Source organism: Mastigoproctus giganteus, chromosome 2 (assembly GCF_048544385.1).
Source record: "Mastigoproctus giganteus isolate SK-2022 chromosome 2, ASM4854438v1, whole genome shotgun sequence".
In the NCBI taxonomy this organism is placed as follows: domain Eukaryota; kingdom Metazoa; phylum Arthropoda; class Arachnida; order Uropygi; family Thelyphonidae; genus Mastigoproctus; species Mastigoproctus giganteus.
The window spans coordinates 26,327,764-26,351,524 of NC_143576.1; the positions used below are offsets into that span (position 1 = coordinate 26,327,764).

Below are 23,761 nucleotides of genomic sequence, written 5' to 3' on the forward strand. Positions count from 1 at the left end.
GAAAGCAAGTGTATGAGCTTATGCAGCATCAGCCAAAAAAAAAAAAAAATCACACCATTCCCTCCAAATGCCTGTCCAGTTCCTCCTTAAATTTATTCAACCTAACTTCTACAACGACAGCTGGAAGTTTGTTCCAGCAATTAACCACCCGCTGGCTAAAGGCAAATTTCCACACATCTATTCTACATCTGTCCTTTCTTAATTTGAATTTATGCCCCCTTAGGTTCATAATCTGAACAAGTGGAAGGATCCCATCAGAATTCAGCATGCTCAACCTATTCAAGGCCTTATACACCTCAATCAGATCACCGTGCAGGTGCCTAGTCTCCAGCCACTGCAATTTGCAGAACTTAAGCCTTTCTTGGTAAGAGGATCCCTTCATTCCCCTCACCAATCTTGTTGCCCTTCTCTGTACATGCTCAAGTAAATCTACATTCTTCCTAAAATGAGGCTTCCAGACCTGTACGCAGTACTCAAGGTGTGGCCTGACCATTGCCTTATACAGAGGGACAATCACCTCCTTCTCCCTGCTAGCAAAATTCCTATATATCATTGACAAAACCCCATGACCTGCCCTGGCAGCCTGTCTGCATTGCTCAGAAAACTTCATATCTGACTGCACAATTACTCTCAGGTCTTTTTCATTTTCTACCACCTTAAGTGTAGTACCACACAGTTGGTACGTTCGTTTCTCTGGGGTTATTTCTACCCATATGCAGTACTTTACATTTGTCAAGTTAAACTTCAGTTGCCACTTCTTAGCCCATCTGCCCAAATTATCTAGATCCTGTTGCAGTAGCACACTGCCATTACTGTCATTAACAACCCTGCTAACCTTTGTATCATCTGCAAACTTCAATACTAAGCCTGATATACCTTCATCAATATCATTGATAAATATATAAAACAACAGTGGACCCAACACCGAACCCTGTGGGACTCCACTAATAACATCAGTCCACGAAGAGCAGCACCCATTGATTACCACCCTCTGTCTTCTCCCACTTAACCATCCTTTTATCCATTGTAGCAACTTACCCGTAATACCATTGTGCTCCAATTTGTACAATAGTCTTCCAGGCGCAACAGTGTCAAAAACTTTCCTGAAATCCAAATATATGATATCAAAATTATTTTTTGCATCCAGTTCCTTTGTAACCACATCATAATATCCTATCAAATTTGTCAGACAAGACTTTCCCTTAACAAACCCATGCTGTGTCTGAATTATTGCTGCACTCTTGTCTAGATGATCCTGCAATGCATCTTTAACCAGTGACTCCATTATTTTACCTGGAACAGAAGTTAAACTAACTGGTCTGTAATTACTAGTGTCACCCTTCGATTTGTGAATTGGGGATACATTTGCACATCTCCAGTCCATGGGAACCTCCCCTGAGTCCAATGATGCTCTCATAATTATGGCTAAGGGTTTGCTTAGCTGCTTTGCCGTCTCCTTTAATATAACTGGATAGATCCCATCCACCCCAGGTGCTTTTTTTATGTTTAACTTCAACAATTTCTCCTCCACTTTGCTCTCAGTTATTACAAAATCATTAAGTATCCTGCTACAATTTGACAACCTTCTGCCATTTTCAAACCTTAATAATTCCTCATGTGTGAATGTAGATGCAAAATACTCATTCAGTTTGTTTGCTATCTGAGCAGGATCATCAACAGTAGAACCATCGATGTCAAGTGGACCAATCAGATTCATCCCCTTCTTTTTAGAGTTTATATAAGTAAAGAAATCCTTGCTGTTTTTCTTAGCATCTTTTGCCAAGGATTTCTCGTAATCTGTCTTCGCCTGCCTAACCTCTTTTGTGACCTGATTACAGACTAGCTTATATCTGCCATAGGCTTCTGAGTCGCTTGATAATTTATATGTATCCCATGCATTTTTCTTCTCTGTTACGAGTCTCATTATTTCATTAGACAGGTGTTCAGTTATATTGTCATCACGGAAGGGATTTGTTAAGGGGCAATCTTGTGGGACCAATTTGATTGGGTGTTATGATGCAGTAATGAAGGAACTGTGTCTAAAAAATCATTTCTATATTATACACTTGGAATTCAGAAAAGGTTTCAGTACTTTTTTCATAGGAAAGACTCCTGTATAAATTGGCACAGTGTGGCATTAAAGGCAAGTTACTGGTATGTATAAAAGGTTGCTTGATTGGGAGAAGATAGAGAGTGATGATTAATGGACACTGCTCTTCTTGGACTATTGTATTAGTAGAGTTCCCATCATTCACTGCTGCACCTACTGTTGTCTTCTGTATTTATTAATGATATTGATGAAGGTGTATCAGACTTAATGTCTAAGTTTGCAGATGATACAAAGATTTGAGAGGATGATTAATGACAGAAATCAAGGTATACTATTGCAACATGATCTAGAAAAATTAGGCACATGAGCGAAAAATGACAATTGCAGTTTAACATTAATAAATGCAATATCCTGCATATAGTATCAGTAATTCCCAGATTAGTATACAAATTATATAATGATGCCAGTTAGTGTAAAATGAAAGCAGTGATTGTGCAGACAGGATGCCAGGATATCTCATGCTGTTTTATCAATGATATACCAAAATTTTGCTAGTGGGTATAAGGAGTTAATTATCCCATTGCACAAGGTAATGGTTAGGCTGCATCTGGAATACTGCATACAGGTCAGGAGACCTCATTTTAGGAACAATGTGGATGTGCTAGAACAGGTGCAGAGGGAGGCAACAAGATAGATTGGCATGTGGAACAAAAGGGTACTCTTATTAAGAAATGCTTCAGTTAATGCTTAAGAAATACTTGCAAGGTAATCTGACTGAGGTGTTTAATGCTTTAAATGATTTGAGCAAGCTCAATACCAATGGTATTCTTCTCCTTGTTCAGTCTACACCCAGTGAAGGAGCATAAATGCAAATTAGTCAAGGATGGATGGGGAAAGATGTGCAGACATTTCCCTTAGTGAGCAGGTAGTTGATTGTTGGAACAAACTTCCATCTGTTGTTGAGGAAGTGCATAGCTTGAATAAATTCTTGGAAGAACACTAGATAAAGTATTGGAAAGGGTGGACAGATGACATAGTAAGTGGTTTTTTTTTTTTTTTTTTTTTTTAAGCTAATGCTGTAGATGCATGCTTTCTTGCATCTTTTGCCACTACTAATAATAATAAAATGTTTAGTTTATAAAAGACACTGTTTAATTGAGTTTTTTTTTTTATTATTATTTACTTTTTATGAAAAGTATAACCCCTCCTTTCACCATTGTGTTTTCAGCAAAGACAAACTTTAACAATTAGGGCTATAGGTAGTCAGTCTTAGACAGAGAAAATAGGATTTTATCTCGTTCATTATTCTGAGTTTTTATCTTTAGCTTTAGCATTAGTAGAGGCACATGATGCAAGAAAGCAACCTTATGCAGCATCAGCCAAAAAAAAAAAAAAAAAACTCTCCCATTTCACCCCTCCATTCGTTCCAAATACCTGTTCAGCCCAGCCTTAAATTTATTTAGGCTATCGCCTTCCACAACAAAAGATAAAAAAGTCTGTTCCACTAACCAACTACCCGCTGGCTAAATGCAAACTTCCGCACATCTATCCTATATCTGTCTTTCCTTACTTTGAATTTATGCCCTCTCAGGTGATTATTCTGAGCAAGAAGAAGAATCCCATCAGCATTGAGCGTGCTCAAACCATTCAAGGATTTATACACCTCAATCAGATCACCTCGTAGGTGCTTAGTCTCCAGATACTGTAATTTGCAAAACTAAAGCCTTTCTTCATAAGAGCAACCCTTTGTTCCATCACTAATCTTGTTGCCCTTCTCTGTACTCATTCCAACAGCTCTACATCCTTCTTAAAATGAGGCCTCCAGACCTGTATACAGTACTCAAGGTATGGCCTGACCATTGCCTTATACAAGAGGATAATCACCTCCTTATCCCTGCTAGAAAAATTCCTGTATATCATTGACAACACACCATGAGCTACCCTTGCAGACCATCTGCACTGCTCAGAAAACTTCATATGTGCCTGCACAATCACCCCCAGGTCCTTTTCGTTCTCTACCACTATCAGTGTAGTACCACAGAGTTGATACATTACTCTGGGGTTACTGTTTCCCATATGTAGTACGTTACATTTGTCAATGTTAAACTTCATTTGCGACCTCTTAGCCCATCTGCCCAACTTTTAAAAATTCTGGTGTAACAGTGTATTGTCATTAGTGTCCTTAACAACCCTGCTAAGCTTCTTATCGTCTGCAAACTTGGACATTAAGCTTGATATACCATCATCAATATCATTTATAAATACAGAAAACAGCAATGGACCCAACACTGAACCCTGAGGGACTCCACTAATAACATTAGTCCACAATGAGCAGTGACCATTGATTGCCACTTGCTGTCTTCTCCCACTCAACCATCCCTTTATCCGTAGCAGTAATTTGCCTCCAGTGCCACACTGCTCCAATTTGTTCAGCAGTCTTCAATGTGCAACATTATTAAAAGCCCTTCTAAGATCCAAATATATAATATCAAAGTTATTCTCTGCATCCAGTTCATTTGTGACCACATCATAGTATCCAATCAAATTGGTCAGACAAGAATTTCCCTTAACAAAACCATGCTGTGTCCGAGCTATAACTGAAGGCTTGTCTAGATGGTCCTGCAGTGCTTCTTTTACCAGTGCCTCCATTAATTTCCCCGGAACAGAACTTAAACTAACAGGTCTATAATTACTTGTGTCGCCCTTTGTGAATTGGGGTCACATTTGCACATCTCCAGTCCATGGGCGGCGCCTCCTTAGCCAGGTGGGAATTAGCATCAGTGCGTAGCATACGCTTCTTGATTTAGACCGGGGTTCGAGCCCGTCACCACCAAAAACGGAGGATGCGGAAAGGTCAGGGAATGACCACCGCATAACCCTGGAGCAATATGGCCTTAGTTGCTAATGCTCCTAAAAACCAAATAACTAACAAACAAACCAGTCCATGGGTACCTCCCCTGAGATGAAAGAAGCCCTCATAATTATGGTTAAGGGTTTGCTTGCTTACTTTTCTGCCTCCTTTAATATAACTGGATAGATCCCATCCACACCTGGTACCTTTTTTTATGTTTATGTTCAACAATTTCTCGTCCACTTTCCTCTCAGTTATTACAAAATCATCTAGCTCACTGCCAGAGTTCAATTCACCTCTGGCATTCCCCTCCCTAAATAACTCCTCGTGTGTGAATGTAGATGCAAAATACTCATTTAGTTTGCTAGCCATCTGAGCAGGATCATCAACAGTTGAGCCATTAATATCCAGTGGACCATTCTGATTCATCCCTTTCCTTCTAGAGTTTACATAAGTAAAGAACTCTTTGCTGTTTTTCTTTGCATCCTTTGGCAAAGATTTCTCATAATCTGCCTTTGCCTGCCTAATCTTCTTTGCGACTTCGTTACAGACCACCTTATATCTATCATAATCTTCCGTTTCACCCATTAATTTATATGTATCCTATGCATTTTTCTTCTCTGCCATATGTCTCATTAGTTCATCTGACATCCACTTAGGTCTAAACCTTGAACAATATTTCTTAGTTGGTATGTAAAGCCTACTAGCTTCCAAGATTAATTCTTTGAATGCTTCCCATTTTGAATTTGCTGTTGGTAACATCATCAGTTGGTCCCACTGTATAGAATTTAAATACTGTCTCAGACCACCGTAGTCTCCTTTACGAAAGCTAAAGCCCTTCCTTTACCCCTGTTGATAGTTAACTCTTTGAGTAAATCCCACTTCAACACACTGTAATCCTCTCACCTAGTGGTTCCTTTATCTGCAGATTCTTAATACATGAAGAATCACTACTGATAATCAGATTAAGAGTATTACTCCCTCTAGTTGCCTCCCGAACATACTGATGTAGAAAACAATCATTCAATAAATCCACAAAAACCTTTCTAGTGTGCGAGTGACCAACCCACAAATTCCATTCAATATCTGGGAAATTAAAATCCCCCATTATAAGACTGTGATTTACTTGCCGACTCTATTTCCCTGTGTAGTTTCTTATTATACTCATCAGAGTCATTAGGTCTAAAACACACTCCTACTCTCAATTTTTATCTCCCAATGCTTATATCACACCAAACTGACTCGACACTGCACTGTCCAGCGATGTCAACTGGCTTCACTTCCTTGGATTTTATGTGGTTCTTAACTAATAGCATAACCCCTTCTCCCTTCCTATGCTGTCTATCCTTCCTGTACACATTGTACTCCCCAAATTCCAGTTCTGCATTCCTTATATCTGTGTGATACCACGTCTCTGATCTCCCAACAATATCTGTCTTTGATGTTTCGAGCACTACCTCACATTCATCAATTTTATTTTCCAAACTCCTAGCATTGGTGTACACGGAAGTATACATGCACCTGTTTCTACTCTTAGTTACCGTAACACAGCTCATGTATTTACTTGTTCCACTATGATTCCCAGCAGTCCCTGCATCTTGTTTTCCAGGCTGCTGCTCATTCCAATAGAAGCAGTGCAAGAATCATTTTCACCTCTGCCAGTGGCTACTGTTAATTTATTAGTGCTTGTATCCCACCCCAAGCTAGCAGTTTTTCGACCCACTTAAGTGTATCCCATCCCTGTAGAACCAGTCTCTCCTGTTAACAAGTACAGACCAGGCTGAAAAAAGTTCTACCCCTTGAACCTTGCACAATCTTTCCAGATCCGAATTGATCGACAAGGCTCTCATCATATACTTCTTCCTATCCTGTCTGGGCAGAATTGCAGATACTTTCAAATTCAACCCTAATTCACACTTTTTTTCAACAGTGACCTGTACTTGTTAAGTAATTCCACTGGTCTCCTAATCTTAATATCATTGGTGCCAACGTGTACAACAATATCACCTTTTGTGCCCTTAAAAGATGATATCCGCCCTACAACGTCATCAACCTTTGCCCCTGGCAGACATGCTCTGGTCCTGTTCCACCTATCCTTTTTACATATCATATTCCCCGTTTCCTTGACAATAGAGTCACCAACAACTACTAGTTCCTGTGGGACCAGTGCATTCTGCCTTGGAGGTTGCTGCTGTGTTGCGTGATGATCAAGTGCAAGCTCTGGCATCAATGCCAGCAGAGAGCTTGATGTGCAGAGAAGCAGAGAGCTTGATGTGCCCCTCAATTTAGATCCTTCCCAGGCATTCCCCCTGTCCTTCAAGCTCTCATATATGCCCATAATAACGCTGAGTTGTTACCTCATTTCCTCACACTCCTTACATTGCACATGCATAAAGACACATCCCCCTTGGCAATATTATGTCCCATACTTGATTGCTTCACAAGCATCAAGCAAGCAGTGCTTTTTAAAAGGCTGTGATTCAGGGGGAAACTGCCCCCCCCCTCGGTTCTCCCCTGAGCCACAGCACTCCCATTAGCTTACTCATCATGAAAATTTGTCATTGATTCCGCACTGTTATCTACATAACATATGATGAAATCATGCTGAATAGAGTGATACTTGTACACTATAGCTGAGTACCTAATGCATCAAAAAAAAAATTCGTAGTACTGTGACAAACACAGCCTGTTCAAAGAATGCAACTGGAAAGATGAAATTCTTGAACTTTTCATAATTTTTAAAAGTCTAAATGGCATCAACTATTTTATAATTTTGATTTCTAACTTTGCTTGATGTGTGTCACTTCATATCAAAAAATTAATTGTCATTGTTGACTACATGACCAGTTGAATCCCAAAACAGGCTGTATAGTGTCCCAGCTTTTAAAGAAATGGCAGATTACCCTTTCAGTCTACCAGGCAATCCATGGAAAGATGAATATCTTTTGTCCTGAATATTTAAAATTGTTGATTTATTGTGCATTTTAAACTCTGCTGGCCACTGAAATACAACAAAGGATAAGGAAGTCATTCATAATTTTAAAAATGCCATATAGAATTAACTGTTTTATAATTTTGAAGTTCTAAAAGGCTTTTTTCGTCTGAATTTTCCACCCCTGGCTTTGGTATATCTTTTTATATTTTAAATCTGCTAAAATAAAGTTTTTTTTATTGCTTAAAATCATACCTTTCAAGCCTTCAAATTCATTTATAATGTGTATAGAAGGTTATCCAATATTTAATTCACTAAATTTTTTCTGTCAGTTCCACTCTGTACAGTTGTGTCGAAAGGAATTTACAGCTTCCTTGTAACTGTTTTATTGCAACTAATATACCAGTGCAGCAGTAAACAGTGCCATATATATTTTTTGTGGCGGTGCGAGGTACTGGCTGTTTCTCACTGTATGCATAATTATGTCCACATACTAGGAGCTATCCCTAGAAGCATATGTATTGGTTGATTTTTCATATAAACAGGTTTTACTGTACCAGAGAATGTGTCCCTATTCAGTTTCCATGTATTTTCACAGGTTGTATAGTGATCTAAAATCTGTATTTTGTACAAAGCAAACAGATTCATTCTATGGGAATGTAGATATATAGGATGTTCAAAAAAATTACCACCAAATTAATAGGGTAGTTTCTATGATTAAAAATGAGAAAAGAAAGTTCTAATGAACATATGGTCTCGAATGCTTCCATCAAAAGTAATAACAAATTAAATATCATAAATGAATGAATGTAATTTAACAAATTTAATTATTGTGATGATGTTCAGGTCATTCTCTACAATGTTAAGCACTTCTACATCAATATTCTGGTTTACTAATTCAAGCAGTAGTCGCTGCTCGAAGAGCATGCATCAATATACGAACTGTGAGCTGGCAGACATGCACCTAGTGTATGGATTAGCAGAGGGCAATGGATGAGCCACTCAACGAATTTATGGAGAACGCTTCCCAGACAGACATGTACCGGACCACCGTTTGTTTGCACATGTGCATCAAAATTTGTGCGATTATGGGTCATTTAGAGGTAATAGGAGTAGTGCAGGTAGACCACGTTCATTGCGAACTCCCACCATGGAAGAAAGTGTGCTGAATGCCGTCCAGAATAATCCTACTACCAGCACACGTGACGTTGCCTCTGCCTTAGGAGTGTCTCGTTGCAATGTACAGCGTGTCTGGCACGATGATTCCTTACACCCCTTTCATCTCCAGAGGGTTCAGTTACTGCTCCCCCAAGATCATCCTGCATGTGTGGCTTTTGCGCAGTGGTTTCTCCAAAAAAGTTTTCAAGACTTGAATTTTCCAGCCCATGTTTTTTTCACGGATGAGGCTTATTTCACTCGGGAAGGCTTATTCAATCAGCACAATGCTCACATGTGGGCTCACGACAACCCACACGGTGTTCACCCCCATGCGGCACAACATCGCTTTGCAATGTGTGGGTAGGTATGGTCGGTGACTGCTTAGTCGGCCCATACCTGTTACCATCCCACATGAACTCTGCTAAATATTGGATCTTTCTTGAACAAGTTCTAGGGTTACTTGACGATGTTCCATCAAATGTGAGACACAACATTTGGTTTCAACATGACAGGACGCCTGCCCATTATGGAAGGTGTGTTCGTGACCATTTGAACAGGCGTTTTGGGCATCGATGGATTGGCCATGGTGGACCCGTTGCCTGGCCCCCACGCCCACCTGATTTATCGAACCTTGATTTCTTTCTGTGGGGGAGGCCTGAAATCTATCATGTATGAATCACCTGTGGAGACGGAAATGGATCTCGTGGCAAGACTCGTCTGCGCTGCTGCTACTGTCAAAGAAACTCCAGGTGTGTTCGACTGTGTCTGCCAATCCATGATGCGTCGGTGTCACGCATGCATCACGTCTCATTTCCACCTTCGAGCATCTGTTGTAACATCATGAAATGCATCCATCTCGTACTCCATTGTTAATATTATGTCAAATAAATGTTTGCTGCTAATTAATGTCTTGTGTCATTTCTGCTTCTTGTGCCTCTGCTACTACTTTCCCGTGATGTTTCCAGTTATGGGTTCCTATGCGATTCACATTCCTTTAGATGTTACCTACCTCCCCTAAACGTTTGTACCAATATTTTTGAGACACCCTGTATATACACACACATTCTAAACTTAATACAAATTAAAATCCACTATATCATTTATAACAGCCCTCTGCCTCCTGTACCTTATCCATCCCTCAATCCACGTTAAAATCTTGCACGTGACCTGACTCCAACTTGCACAGCTACCACCAGCATGAAACCATGTAAAATGCTTTGCTAAAGTCCAATATATATAATGTCAAAACCAGTTATTACATCCACTCCTATGTGACCACATCATAGTTTATTGTGTTGGTTAAACAAGATTTTAAAGATTATAAGTCGGTGTTGCAATCCATTTAGGATATCATACATCTCAGAATGATATTGTAATGCAACTTTCACCACAGAAGAATCCATGATCTTTCTGTTGCATAGCATCTGAACACATTCACTGCTGACTATATTCAAAAAATTACAATGCATTACATGCAGTGTAATTTTTGGAATGCAACTCCTTTAAGAAGGATACATATATTTGTCACAGGCACATTGCCTGACTGTAGTTTGGTGCATATACAACAAGCAGCAGAGAATGTGCTAATATCATGCTGTTTCTACATATTTTAAATTATTTCATGAACTTAACTTAAGTAGGTTTATTGTAGTAATTTATTGATTTTATTTTATTTTTTCCAGATTTACCTGTTACAAGTCCCATGATCCATGCTATTTTAAAGGGTATAGAACACTGGTTAAAATATTTAAAAGAATATATGGATGCATTTGAAACATCGCCACCAAATTATATTCCTGGTTGCTATGTTGATACAACTCAAACAGGTCCTGCCATACTGAAATATAAAGCACTTTTAGAATTTCATAATACACCTTTCAGGTATAGTTTCTTTAAATATTCAAAATTGAAATTTCATTTACTTTTAAATGATAGTTTAGTTATTAAAAATATTACAGTTGAACCTCCCGAAGTCAGCAACTCATTTTCTGGTTCATTGGTAACACTGGTCTGCATTTTAAGAAAAGTCTTCCAGTGTTTTACTGCTGATTAGAAATCTAAATTACGTTTTTAATGGAAATTTCGATATTTACTTGAAATTTGCTCTATCATATCAAATTTTTTTACAAATTAAAAAAGCAAAAATATTAGTGGAAGTGCTTATTTTATATTTTTAGAGATTTTACAAATGGGTTATTTTTATATAAAAATATGTAAAAACAGAAACATCAAAAACTATATCCTCCAGTAAGTCATAAATGGCTGCAGACTAGATCATATTATGCTAGATCATATCATATTATTCTTATATGCTAGACCAGGTTAAACTTGCACTGTTTTGATTTTTTTTTTCAGGCAGCCAATTTTTGTAACTGTCCCTCTTTTTATCATTCAACAATAGTCAGCCTTCACATGAACATTCCATCAACATCATTACCTTTTTCCATTTCTTTTATATCCTGATGGTATCATTCGTACTGCTCTTCACTTAAACTACCTAAATTTTCTGGGATGTAATTAAAATAAAAATTTAAAAAGTCTACCTTAACACTCATATTGCAGCCTACTTTTCTAAACTTCTCCAGCATGTCACCCATGATCACCTCATATTTATTGTTTCTCAAAAAATTGGGTACTACATTTTTAAAGTGCACGCATGTCTTTCGGTAAAAGGCTTCTTCAAATATAGTCTAGGTGCTGATTTGAGGCCCAACAAAAATTTCTCCTTTGATTTTTTTTTTCCTTATAAAAGCAATCGAAATTTAGGGCAAACATACTTGAAACAACAATTTCCTTCTTTATTCAGAGCTTGGATGAACTGTTTCCTCAAACCTGGCTTCATGCGCAAAGGACATAATAGTATTTTGTGTCAATGTACTAGTGGCTCATCTATAATGTTAGTATTTGTAATGGCCATATAGTGCAAGGAAGCTTAAGCCTTATGCTGCACCAGCCAAAAAATAATAATAAAATTAAATTAAATAAATAATTAATAAATAATACTAGGAGAAAAGGAAATAGACAGCCTATTCATTTCCCTCCTCCTGTAGGTAACTATCCAGCTGACCTTTGAATTTCCCCAAACTGTCACCCTCTACCACCCATGCAGGTAACTTATTCCAGTAACTTATAACTCGCTGGCTAAAATAAAACTTCCTGCAATCCAGTCTAAACATCCCTCTCTGTAACTTGAATTTATGACCCCTAGTTCTAGAATCATTTATAACCATGAAAATCTCATCCTCATTCATTTTATTATTTCCTCTCAGAGCCTTAAACACCTCAGTCAAGTTTCCTCTAAGGAAATTTAGGGCAAACATGCTTGAAACAACAATTTCCTTCTTTATTCAGAGCTTGGATGAACTGTTTCCTCAAACCTGGCTTCATGCGCAAAGGACATAATAGTATTTTGTGTCAATGTACTAGTGGCTCATCTATAATGTTAGTATTTGTAATGGCCATATAGTGCAAGGAAGCTTAAGCCTTATGCTGCACCAGCCAAAAAATAATAATAAAATTAAATAAAATAAATAATTAATAAATAATACTAGGAGAAAAGGAAATAGACAGCCTATTCATTTCCCTTCTCCTGTAGGTAACTATCCAGCTGACCTTTGAATTTTCCCAAACTGTCACCCTCTACCACCCATGCAGGTAACTTATTCCAGTAACTTATAACTCGCTGGCTAAAATAAAACTTCCTGCAATCCAGTCTAAACATCCCTCTCTGTAACTTGAATTTATGACCCCTAGTTCTAGAATCATTTATAACCATGAAAATCTCATCCTCATTCATTTTATTATTTCCTCTCAGAGCCTTAAACACCTCAGTCAAGTTTCCTCTAAGGTGCCTAGTCTCCAAGCTGTGCAACCCACATATTCAAAGTCTTTTCTCATAAGATCATCCTTTTACCGATTCCACAAGGTAAGTTGCCCATCTCTGGACCCTTTCAAGGAGCTCAGTCTTTTTTAGATAGGGTCTCCACACTTGAACACAGTATTCCAAGTGTGGTCTAACAATAGCCATATACAAATTTGTATAATGGCTATTAATGGCAACTAGTCTACAATGCTCAGAGAATGTCATATCTGACGTATCGTAACACCCAAGTCTCTTTCCTCCGCTACTGGCTTTAGTTCAACTCCACCAAGTATATAGTTATTTTGGACTATTGTTCCCTAGGTGGAATACCTTACGCTTTGGTGGATCAAAGCATAGCTGCCATTTTTCTGACGATCCCTGAAGTCTGTCTAGGTCACTCTGAAGCTTGACGGTGATCATTAACCACTCTACCAGTCTTTACATCATCTGCAAATTTAGACATCATGCCCTCTATCCTTTCATCACTGCCATTTAAGAAAATCAAAAACAACATGTCCCAGTACTAATCTTTGGGGAACCCCACTTCTTACATTAACCCAATCTGAGGAATAGCCATTTATCACAACCCACTGCATCCTGTCTTGAAGCCATCCTGCTGTCCATCTAACGATTTTCCCTGTGATTCCTTCATAACCTATTCCAGCTTATGAAGTAACCACTCATGTATACTGAGTCAAATGCTTTGTTGAAATCCAAATAAACGATTTCGAAATTATCCATAAATCCAGCTCTGGGGTGACCCTGTCCAAAAAGCTAACCAAATTAGTTAAATGTAATAGGTGGAACAGGACCAGCGTATGTCCGCCAGGGGCAAAGGTTGATGACGTTGTAGAGTAGATATCATCTTTGAAGGGACCAAAGGGGATACTGTTGTACATGTTGGCACTAATGATATTAAGAGTAGGAGACCGGTGGAATTACTTAACAAGTACAGGTCAATGTTGAAAAAAGCCGTGAGTTAGTGTTGAATTTGAAATTGTCTGAAATTCTGCCCAGACACAATAGGAGGGGGTATATGATCAGAGCCTTGTTGATCAATTTGGCCCTGGAGAAATTGTGAAATGCTAAAGGGGTAGAATTTTTCTCAGCCTGGTCTGTGCTTTGTTAACAGGAGAAACTGCTTCTACAGGAATGGGATATACTTAAACAGAAAGGGTGCAAGAATATTTGCCGATGCTATCGAGGCAGTGTTAGATGGGTTGGAAAACTGATAGCTTGGGGAGGATACATGGACTAATAGAATAACAGTAGCCGGTGGCAGAGGTGAAAGTGACTCTTGCACTACCTCTATCGGAATGAGCAGCAGCCTGGAAAACAAGGTGCAGGGGATTTCAGAGACTGCTGGGAGTCATTGTGGAACAAGTAAATAAATGGACTGTGTTAGGGTAGCTAAGAATAGGAACAGGTGCATGTATACTTGCATTTACACTAGGGCTTGCATAAAACCGAGAAATTTCAAAACCGAGTTTAACCGAAGTTTACTCTTGAAACCGGTTTTAAAACCGATTTTCTCAGACTTAGGGAAAATAATTAAAAGCTTATAACACAGGTATTTATTTTATCTTGGGTAGATTGTACAAATCGTAATCAAATCTTTTAAACAAAATCTATCACCTCCTATAGTAAAAAAAATAAAAAAATTAAAATGCTCCAAAAAAAGTAATCAGCTTGAGATTATACAAAATTACAAATTGTATTTAAATCCTTTGAATAAAAACTATCTTCTTGTATAGTAAACAAACAAAAAAATAAAAAAATAAGCCCTATAATAATAATAAATAAATAAAAATAATGTGAAAAAAAACAGCTTGGGGAAATTACTTTACTATTTATTGCTCAGATTTTTTCTGAAAATGATCCTTTAAAAAACACAGTATATTAAGCATTTTTCCTGAGAGACTTGTCCTCATTTTTGTGTTAAAGAGACCAGTGATCGAAAAAACTCTCTCAGATTGGACACTTGTTGGTTTAATGGTCAGCAGTGCTCTATAAACTTTCTCCAGCTTTTCACTTCTACTGCTAGTTGCCTCAGAAATTTTAAATTCTTTGCTGATTTCCAATTCACTCGGATATTTTGAAGGCTCTTCAGTTAATCTCTTTATTACACTATCATACTCTCGCATGAGTTTATCTCCAACATTGGAACTAGACGAGTCTTTGTTTTCTTCTAAAAGAACAGTTCGTTTATTTTCAGTTTCTTCATTCAATGCTAAGACTCCTTCGGAATGTTTTGCAAATAATCTCTGTTAAATCTCTTCAGCATGCTTTTTCAAAACTTGCTTACTTGGAAAATCAGAAGTTCTTGAACCTGAATCTTCTTTCCTAAATTTTTGGGGTTGTAGATAGCTCAGCAAAGCCACAGTTTGGCAATTTCGTCTTGCATTGTAACGCTGCAAAAGGCTTTGGTGAAACTTTAAAGCAAATGGGTTTTCTGCTGTATCAAGCTCAGCAAGCAGAAATTCTATTGAAGACTCTGCTTTAAGTAAGTCTGTATCTTCTGAGGTTATAGCCTTCAGAATCATTTCAACTGGTCGCAAAGTTTCACATAGCAATTCAAGTGTTTTCCAGTCAACGTCAGACACAGCTTCGGTTGACAGTACTGCACATAGAGCATTTGGAATGCAGTTTTTCAATTTCAAAAATCTCTCAATCATATAGAATGTGCTATCCCATCTAGTCTTGCAATCTAATATAAGTTTATATTCTTTCCCATTAAATTTTGCTTTAACAAAATTTTGTAATACATCATTTTTGGTAGGCGATTTTCGAAAAAAGCTTGCAAATTTTTCTGACTTTGTTAATAGTTTGTCCAATATTGGCCATTGGATTGAAGAAATAAATGAGCTCATTGGTAAAGTCGGTTTGATAAAGCATGCCTTGCTGTCTTTCTTCAACTTCTTCATCATCACTACTTTCTTCATTATTTTCATTTTCTTCATTGTCTTTGGGAGACTCAGAGACTGTGGCACCATAATTGGTTGCTTTTTCATAAAGTACATCTATAACTGACAGATGTATACAGTGGACTATACATTGTTAATGATTAGGCGTAATTTGCTTGCCAAACTTAATCATCATTGCTGCTCCATCGGTGGTGCAGGCAACAATATTCTCCATCCAAGTTCAAACCAAATTCCTTCAAGAGTCCATTCACAATTTGCTCAGTTCTTCTGCTATCAAGTGAACCATTAATCTCAATAAGATCTAACGACCAATGATTGTCTTTTGAATGCACATTTATATTCATATACCTTTTATTTTGTATAGATGTATATTCGTCTAGAGTCAATGAATACCGGGCACCCAAAACCAATGAATTTTTGAAATGCTGAATGAGTTCTTCTTTCTTAGTTTTATAATAATTCAGAACCATATTTTTAATTCCATTCACTGAGGCTGGTGGTAATTTATCGTATTTATTTCTCTGAAGGTGAAGGCTTGATTGTATAAACTCACTCTTGGCAATTGAATTAAAAGAAAATCCATCTAAAGCAGCTAATTTTGAAATCTCTTCTTCCATAGATTTTTTTAACGATAAAGTTTTCTAATGTTCTTACCATTTTTACGGGAGGTTCACTGTTATCTTGTTTAATGTCAATCTGATGCATTTTCTTTAAATGCAAGATGATGTAGATCCTCCAGACGACTTCATTATCTTCTGCCATTTCGAACATTGTGCTTCATCTTTGCTTTTTCGAGCAGAATAATTCCATACATTTGATTTCATCTTAGACATATTAAGAGTAATAAATATTAATTAGTAGGAATTTATATCACCGACAATTTTAAATAAAAATATTGAAGATAACAAAGGCACAATACTATGCGTCACTCCCACAAGCACTGAATTAAGAGTCTAAACGAGGCAAGTTTCAAAATTTTCACTAAAGAAATTTTTTATTTATTTACTTGCAATTTTTTTTCCCCAATTAAATCTATTGTATTTTTGGTGAAACTGCTTTTTGGAGAACATTTGATCACAAATTTAATAGGAATAAAGAAGCAAAAAACTTTCTACGATTGAAATTTGATGCAATATTCAGCGAATCTGTTTCTAGTGGGTAACCATCAATAAGGTGCGTTCCATAACTTGCCTGGCGAACAAGATAGATGGAACGGAGAAATGCTGAGCATTTTCTTTTACGCTATCGCTCCGACTCACTCAGTCGTAAATGAGTACACCTGCATCGTGCCATGATACAGGTGGGAAGATAAAAGGTACCCCCTCCTAGATTTGGGCCACTTCGTACCTTAAAATAAAATAAAATACATGTTTAAAACATAAAGCAGTTGAACAAACAAAAGAAAAACAAAAAACTATATTCGAAGGCTAACTAAGAAAATATTCGAATCTGGTTTTAGAAGCTCGGTTTCGGTTTTAACAACTCAATATGAAAACCGATTTAACCGGTTTTATAAAACTGGTTTGCAAGCCCTAATTTACACCAATGCTAGGAGTTTGGTAAATAAATTTGAGGTTTTGATCAAAACATCAAAGGGAGATATCATTGGGATATCAGAGACATGGTGCCACACAGATGTGAGGAAGGCAGAACTGGAATTTTGGGAGTACAATGTGTATAGGAAGGGAGGAGGAGTTATGCTAATAGTTAAGAAACACATAAAATCCAAGGAAGTACTGCCAGTCGACATGGCTGGCAGTACTTCCTTGAATTATCAAGTATGAAGTCAGTTTGATGTGACAAGCACTGGGAAAGCAAAATTGAGAGTAGGAGTGTATTATAGGCCTAATGACTCTGATAAATATAATAAACAACTGTACAGAGAAATAGAATGGGCCAGTAAATCAGAATGTCTTATAATGGGGGATTTTAATTTCCCAGATATTGACTGGAATTTGTCGGTTGGTCACACACACACCCTAGCAAGGCTTTTTTGGATTTATTGGATGATTGTTTTCTATAGCAGCATGTTAAAGAGGCAACTAGAGGGAGTAATATAGTCTTGATCTGATTATCAGTAGTGATTCTTAAATCATGAAGCACACTGATCACTGCAGATAAAGGAACCACTAGATACCTTTATCTGCAGTGATCACAGTGTGCTGAAGTAGGATTTACTCAAAGAGGTAACTACCATCAGGGGGAAAGAGAAGGGTTTCCCCTTTCGTGAAGGTGACTACGATGGTCTTAGACAGGATTTAAATTCTATGTGGTGGGACCAGCTGATGATGTTACCAACAGCAAATTCAAAATGGAAGCATCGAAAGAATTAATCTTGAAAGCTACTAAGCTTTTCATAGCAACTAATAAATATTGTTCAAAGTTTAGGCCTAAATGGATGTCAGATGAACTAATGAGACATGTGGCAGAGAAGAAAAATGCATGGGGTACATATAAATTAACGTTTGAAGACAGAAGTCTTGAGTGCTCAATGTTGAGACCGAGGGGTCTGAACGCTAAGGTTCTGACAGTGGGGAAGATGTCCCACATTTTTTGTAAAATTGATATCCCCTTCCCAAAGAATTATTAGCGTTTTGGACTAGGAGAGTTGGCTGGAAAAGAAGCTTCCTATATCTAAAATAAAAGTAATCCCTATTGTTTTCATAATAGAAATTAACAGGTGACACGGAAACCTATGATAGATATAAGCTGGTCTGTAAGCACGTCACAAAAAGGTTAGGCAGGCAAAGGCAGATTACGAGAAATCTTTGGCAAAGAGTGAAAAAAAAAAAAAAAAACAGTAAAGAGTTCTTTACTTATGTAAACTCTAGAAGGAATGGGGTGAATAAGATTGGTCCACTTGATATCGAATTTTCAACTGTTGATGATTCTGCTCAGGTAGTTAATAAACTAAATGAGCATTTTACATGGATAAGGAGTTATTCAGGGAGGGGAATGCCAGAGGTGAATTAAACTCTGGCAGTGAGTTAGATGATTTTGTAATAACTGAGGGCAAACATGAGTACAAAGAAGGGCAACAAGATTGGTGAGGGGAACAAAGGGGTGCTTTTTCCAAGAAAGGTTTAAGTTCTGCAAATTGGAGTGCCTGGAAAGTAGGCACCTGCTAGGGGATCTGATTGAGGTGTATGAGGCCTTGAATGAGTTGAGCAAGCTGAATGCTGATGGATTCTTTCTCTTGCTCAGATTAAGAACCTGTGGGGCCCAGATGTAGATTAGATGTGCAGAAATTTGCATTTAGCCAGCAGGTAGTTGATTATTGGTGGAACAGACTTCCATCTTTTGTTGTGGAGGTTGATAGCCTAAATAAATTTAAGGCTTAACTGGACAGGAATTTGGAATGACTGGAGGAGTGAAATGGGAAGGTTTTATTTTGTTTTATTTTTTTTGGCTGATGCTGCATAAGCTTTCTTTCTTGCATCGCCTGCCTCTGCTAATGCTAAAAATGCTAAACTGGAGGAGAAATTGAATTGGGAAGATGAACATAAGAAAGGCACCTGGGGTGGATCGAATCTATCCAGTTATATTAAAGGAAGTAAGCATAACCTTAGCCATAATTTTGAGAACTTCATTGGACTCAGGGGAGGTAGCTATGGACTGGAGATGTGCAAATGGGTGGTTGGTTGGTGGAACCGACTTCCATCACTTGTTGTTGAAGTTGATAGCCTAAACAAATTTAAAGCTCAACTGGACAGGTATTTCGAACGAACGGAGGGGTGAAATGGGAGAGGGTTTTTTTTTTTTTTTTTTTGGGCTGATGCTGAATAAGCTTGCTTTCTTGCATCGTATGCCTCTACTAATGCTAATGCTAATGCTAAATGTGACCACAATTCACAAAGGAGGATCAAAGGGTGACACAAGTAATTTACAGACCTGTTAGTTTAACTTCTGTTCCAAGGAAATTAATGGAGCCACTGGTTAAAGAAGCACTGCAGAATCATCTATACAAGACTTCAGTTATAGCACTGACACAGTATGATTTTGTTAAGGGGAAGTCTTGTGTGACGAATTTTTTCCTACAATGCCACACTGGACCAATTTGTGCAGTGTGGCATTGTAGGAAAATTGCTGCTATAGATAAAGGGATGGTTGAGTGGGAGCAGTAATCAATGGACAGAGAACAGTAATCACTGGACACTGCTCTTCATGGAATAACGTTATTAGTGGAGTCCCCCAGGTTTCAGTGTTGGTCCATTGTTGTTTTCTGTATTCATTAATGATATTGATGATGGCTTAATGTCCAAGTTTGCAGATGATACAAAGTTCGGCAGGGTTCTTAATGACACTAATGACATTATGCTGCTGCAACAGGATATAGAAAAGTTGAGCAGATGGGCTGAGAGGTGGCAACTGAAGTTTTTTTTTTTTTATGTGAATCCCAAACACGAGAGGTATTAGAACCTATAGTACTTAGTACCGTGCTTGGGTTTGAGGTTAAGAAGACGAAAGAAGATATTTGTTGACATTGGACTTGAACTTCTGGAGATTGTAATTTTCAGGAAATACGTATGAAGGAAGGTTGTTCCAGAAAACGGCAGTTGAATGAATAAATGAGGAAGATGAAAAGTTGGTTCTGTGGGTTTGAAGTTGGACAGTAAATGGATGTTGGCTGGTGGCAGCACGTGTTCGGACTGTTTTGAATGAGAGAGCAGGAATTATAGAAGCCAATTCAGAAGAACAGTGCCCATGGAAGTATCTGTAGAAGAGGCATGCAGCAGAAACAGGGCGTCTATGAGAAAGCGAGTGGAGAGACTCTGTTAGAGATGAATCATTAATTAATCTAACTGCCCTCTTCTGAATGGAATCAAGAAGCCGGAGAGAGGTTTTGGGGGCACCACCCTGGATATGGGAACAATATTCCATGGCAGGGCGAATTTGAGATTTATACAGAGTGAGCAGCTGTTTGGAAGAAAAGTAACGCCGAGAGCGAAAGAGAAAACCAAGTTTTTTAGATGCAGAGGAAGCAATATTTGTAATGTGCTTGTGCCAAGAGAGATTAGAAGTCAGGGTAATCCCCAAAAGAGATATATCTCTTTTGGGGATACTCCTTCTTAACACTCCTACTGTGCACACAGATGGTCTGTCCCACAGCGTTGCAAGTCTGCTGACGAGGCTACTAGAGACGGTCGTGTTCAAAGCCGCTAAGTGGATTTTTCTTATTTATTGATTTGAAATTATTGTTTTTCTAAAACTTTTGATTTAAATTTAGTAGTATAACATTATTTTGTGATTTTCTGATTAATTTGGTGTGTTTATTCTTTACTTGGCCTTGTAATTGCATAAACGTATCGGTAAGGGTTTCCACGTGTTTCAACTCCGCTACCATTCGTAAATTTCCCGCCATTGTGATACGATAGCGTTAGTTGAACTTCGTTAGCAGTTAAATTGTACGTTTAAATAAATACATGTAATGACTTAGATTACAAACATAATATATTAAATATATTTAACATAATTAATAACATAACATAATTAATTAATAAATTAATAGAATCATGACTCAGATCAGACCAGAGCAGCAAAGCAAAAGGCTCAAGCTAATGGAAGTGCTGTGGCTCAGAGCATAACTGAGGGGGGCAGTTGTCCTCTGACTCACAGCCTTATAAAATGCACTGTTTGCTTGATGTTTGCAGAGCAATCGGGTACGGGACATGATACTGCCATGGGAGATGTCTTTGTGTGTGTGCGCGATGCAAGGAGTGTATCGATATCAGGCAACAACTCGGCGTTCTTGTAGGCCTATATGAGAGCTTGAAGGACAGGGTGGATGCCCTCGAAGAAACTAAATTGAGGGGCCCATCAAGCTGTCATCTGCCCACATCAACACCAGAGCTTGCACTTCGGCATCGCGTGACACAGAGGCAACCCCCAAGGCAGAATGCGCTGGTCCCGAAGGAACTAGTAGTTGTTGGTGACCGGAAACATGCTTTGTAAAAAAGATAGGTGGAACAGGACCGGGGTATGTCTGCCAGGGGCAAAGGTTGATGACGTTGTAGAACGAATATCATCTTTTAAGGGCCCAAAAGGTGATATAGTTGTACACGTTGGCACTAATAATATTAAGAGTAGGAGACCGGCAGAATTACTTAACAAGTACAGGTCACTGCTGAACAAAAGCCGAGAATTAGGGTTGAATTTGAAAGTGTCTGCAATTCTGCCCAGACACGATAGGAGGGAGTATATGATGAGAGCCTTGTCGATCAATTCGGCCCTGGAAAGATTGTGCAAGGCTCAAGGGGTAGAATTTTTTTCAGCCTGGACTGTACTTGTTAACAGGAGAGATTGCTTCTACAGGGATGGGATACACTTAAATAGAAAGGGTGCAAGAATATTTGCTGATGCTATCGAGGCAGTGTTAGGTGGGTCGGAAAACTGCTAGCTTGGGGGGAGACAAAGACCAATAGATTGACAGTAGCCACTGGCAGAGGTGAAAGAGATTCTTGCACTGCTTCTATTAGAATGAGCAGAAGCCTGAAAAACAAGATGCATGGTATTTCAGAGACTGCTTGGAGCCATTGCGGTACAAGTAAACACATGGGTTGTGTTAGGGTAGCTAAGAATAGAAACAGGTGCAGGTATACTTGTGTGTACACCAATGCTACGAGTTTAGTAAAAAAATTTGATGAATTTGAGGTATTGCTCAAAACATCAAAGGCAGATATTGTTGGGATATCAGAGACGTGGTGTCACACAGATATAAGGGATGCAGAACTGCAATTTGGGGAGTACAACGTCTACAGAAAGGATAGACAGGATAGGAAAGGGGGAGGGGTTATGCTATTAGTTAAGAAACACATAAAAACCAAGGAAGTGAAGCCAGTCGACATCGCTGGACAGTGCAGTGTTGAGTCAGTTTGGTGTGACATAAGCATTGGTAGATCAAAATTGAGAGTAGGAGTGTGCTATAGGCCTAATGACTCTGATGAGTATAATAAGGAACTGTACAGGGAAATAGAGTGGGCCAGTAAATCAGAGAGTCTTATAATGGGAGATTTTAATTTCCCAGATATTGACTGGAATTTGGGGGCTGGTTACTCACGCACTAGCAGGGCTTTTGTGGATTTATTGGATGATTGTTTTCTACATCAGCATGTTCGGGAGGCAACTAGAGGGAGTAATACTCTTGATTTGATTATCAGCAGTGATTCTTCATGCATTAAGAATCTGCAGATAAATGAACCACTAGGTGGCAGTGATCACAGTGTGCTGAAGTGGGATTTACTCAAAGAGGTAACTACCATTAGGGGTAAAGGGAAGGGTTATTGCTTCCGTAAAGGCGACTACGATGGACTGAGACAGTATTTAAATTCTATACAGTGGGACCAACTGATGATGTTACCAACAGCAAGTTCAAAATGGGAAGCATTCAAAGAACTTTTCTTGGAAGCTACTAGGCTTTACATACCAACTAAGAAATATTGTTCAAGGTTTAGGCCAAAATGGATGTCAGATGAACTAATGAGCATATGGCAGAGAAGAAAAATGCATGGGATACTTACAAATTAACACATGACACAGAAGCCTATGATAGATACAAGTTGATATGCAACCAAGTTACAAAGGAGGTTAGGCAGGCGAAGGCAGATTACGAGAAATCCTTGGCAAGGGATGCAAAGAAAAACAGCAAAGAGTTCTTTACTTATGTAAACTCTAGAAGGAAGGGAATGAATCAGATTGGTCCACTTGATATTGATGGGTCAGCTGTTGATGATCCTGCTCAGGTAGCTAACAAACTAAATGAATATTTTGCATCGACATTCACACATGAGGAGTTATTCAGCAAGGGGAATGCCAGAGGTGTATTCAACTCTAGCAGTAAGCTACAGAATCTTGAAATAACTGGGAGTAAAGTGGAGGAGAAACCGTTGAAGATAAACACAAGAAAGGCACCCGGGGTGGATGGGATCTATCCAGTTATATTAAAGGAGGCAGCAAAGGAAGTAAGCAAACCCTTAGCCATAATTAT

At 38.4% G+C, this 23,761-nt stretch overlaps 1 protein-coding gene across 3 annotated transcripts in view; it reads left to right on the forward strand.

Annotated features, from left to right (window-relative positions):
- The window catches only part of Rbcn-3A (rabconnectin-3 alpha), a 980,796-nt gene that overhangs the window by 721,663 nt on the left and 235,372 nt on the right, over positions 1-23,761 (forward strand). For all 3 annotated transcript variants that reach the window (XR_016547873.1, XM_090388469.1, XM_090388476.1), the window contains exon 44: positions 10,674-10,872. Coding sequence is in view for 2 of the 3 variants with exons in the window: in XM_090388469.1 (XP_090244595.1) it covers positions 10,674-10,872 (199 nt within the window). In the remaining variant the exon portion in view is untranslated. The remainder of the gene's footprint in view (positions 1-10,673; positions 10,873-23,761) is intronic.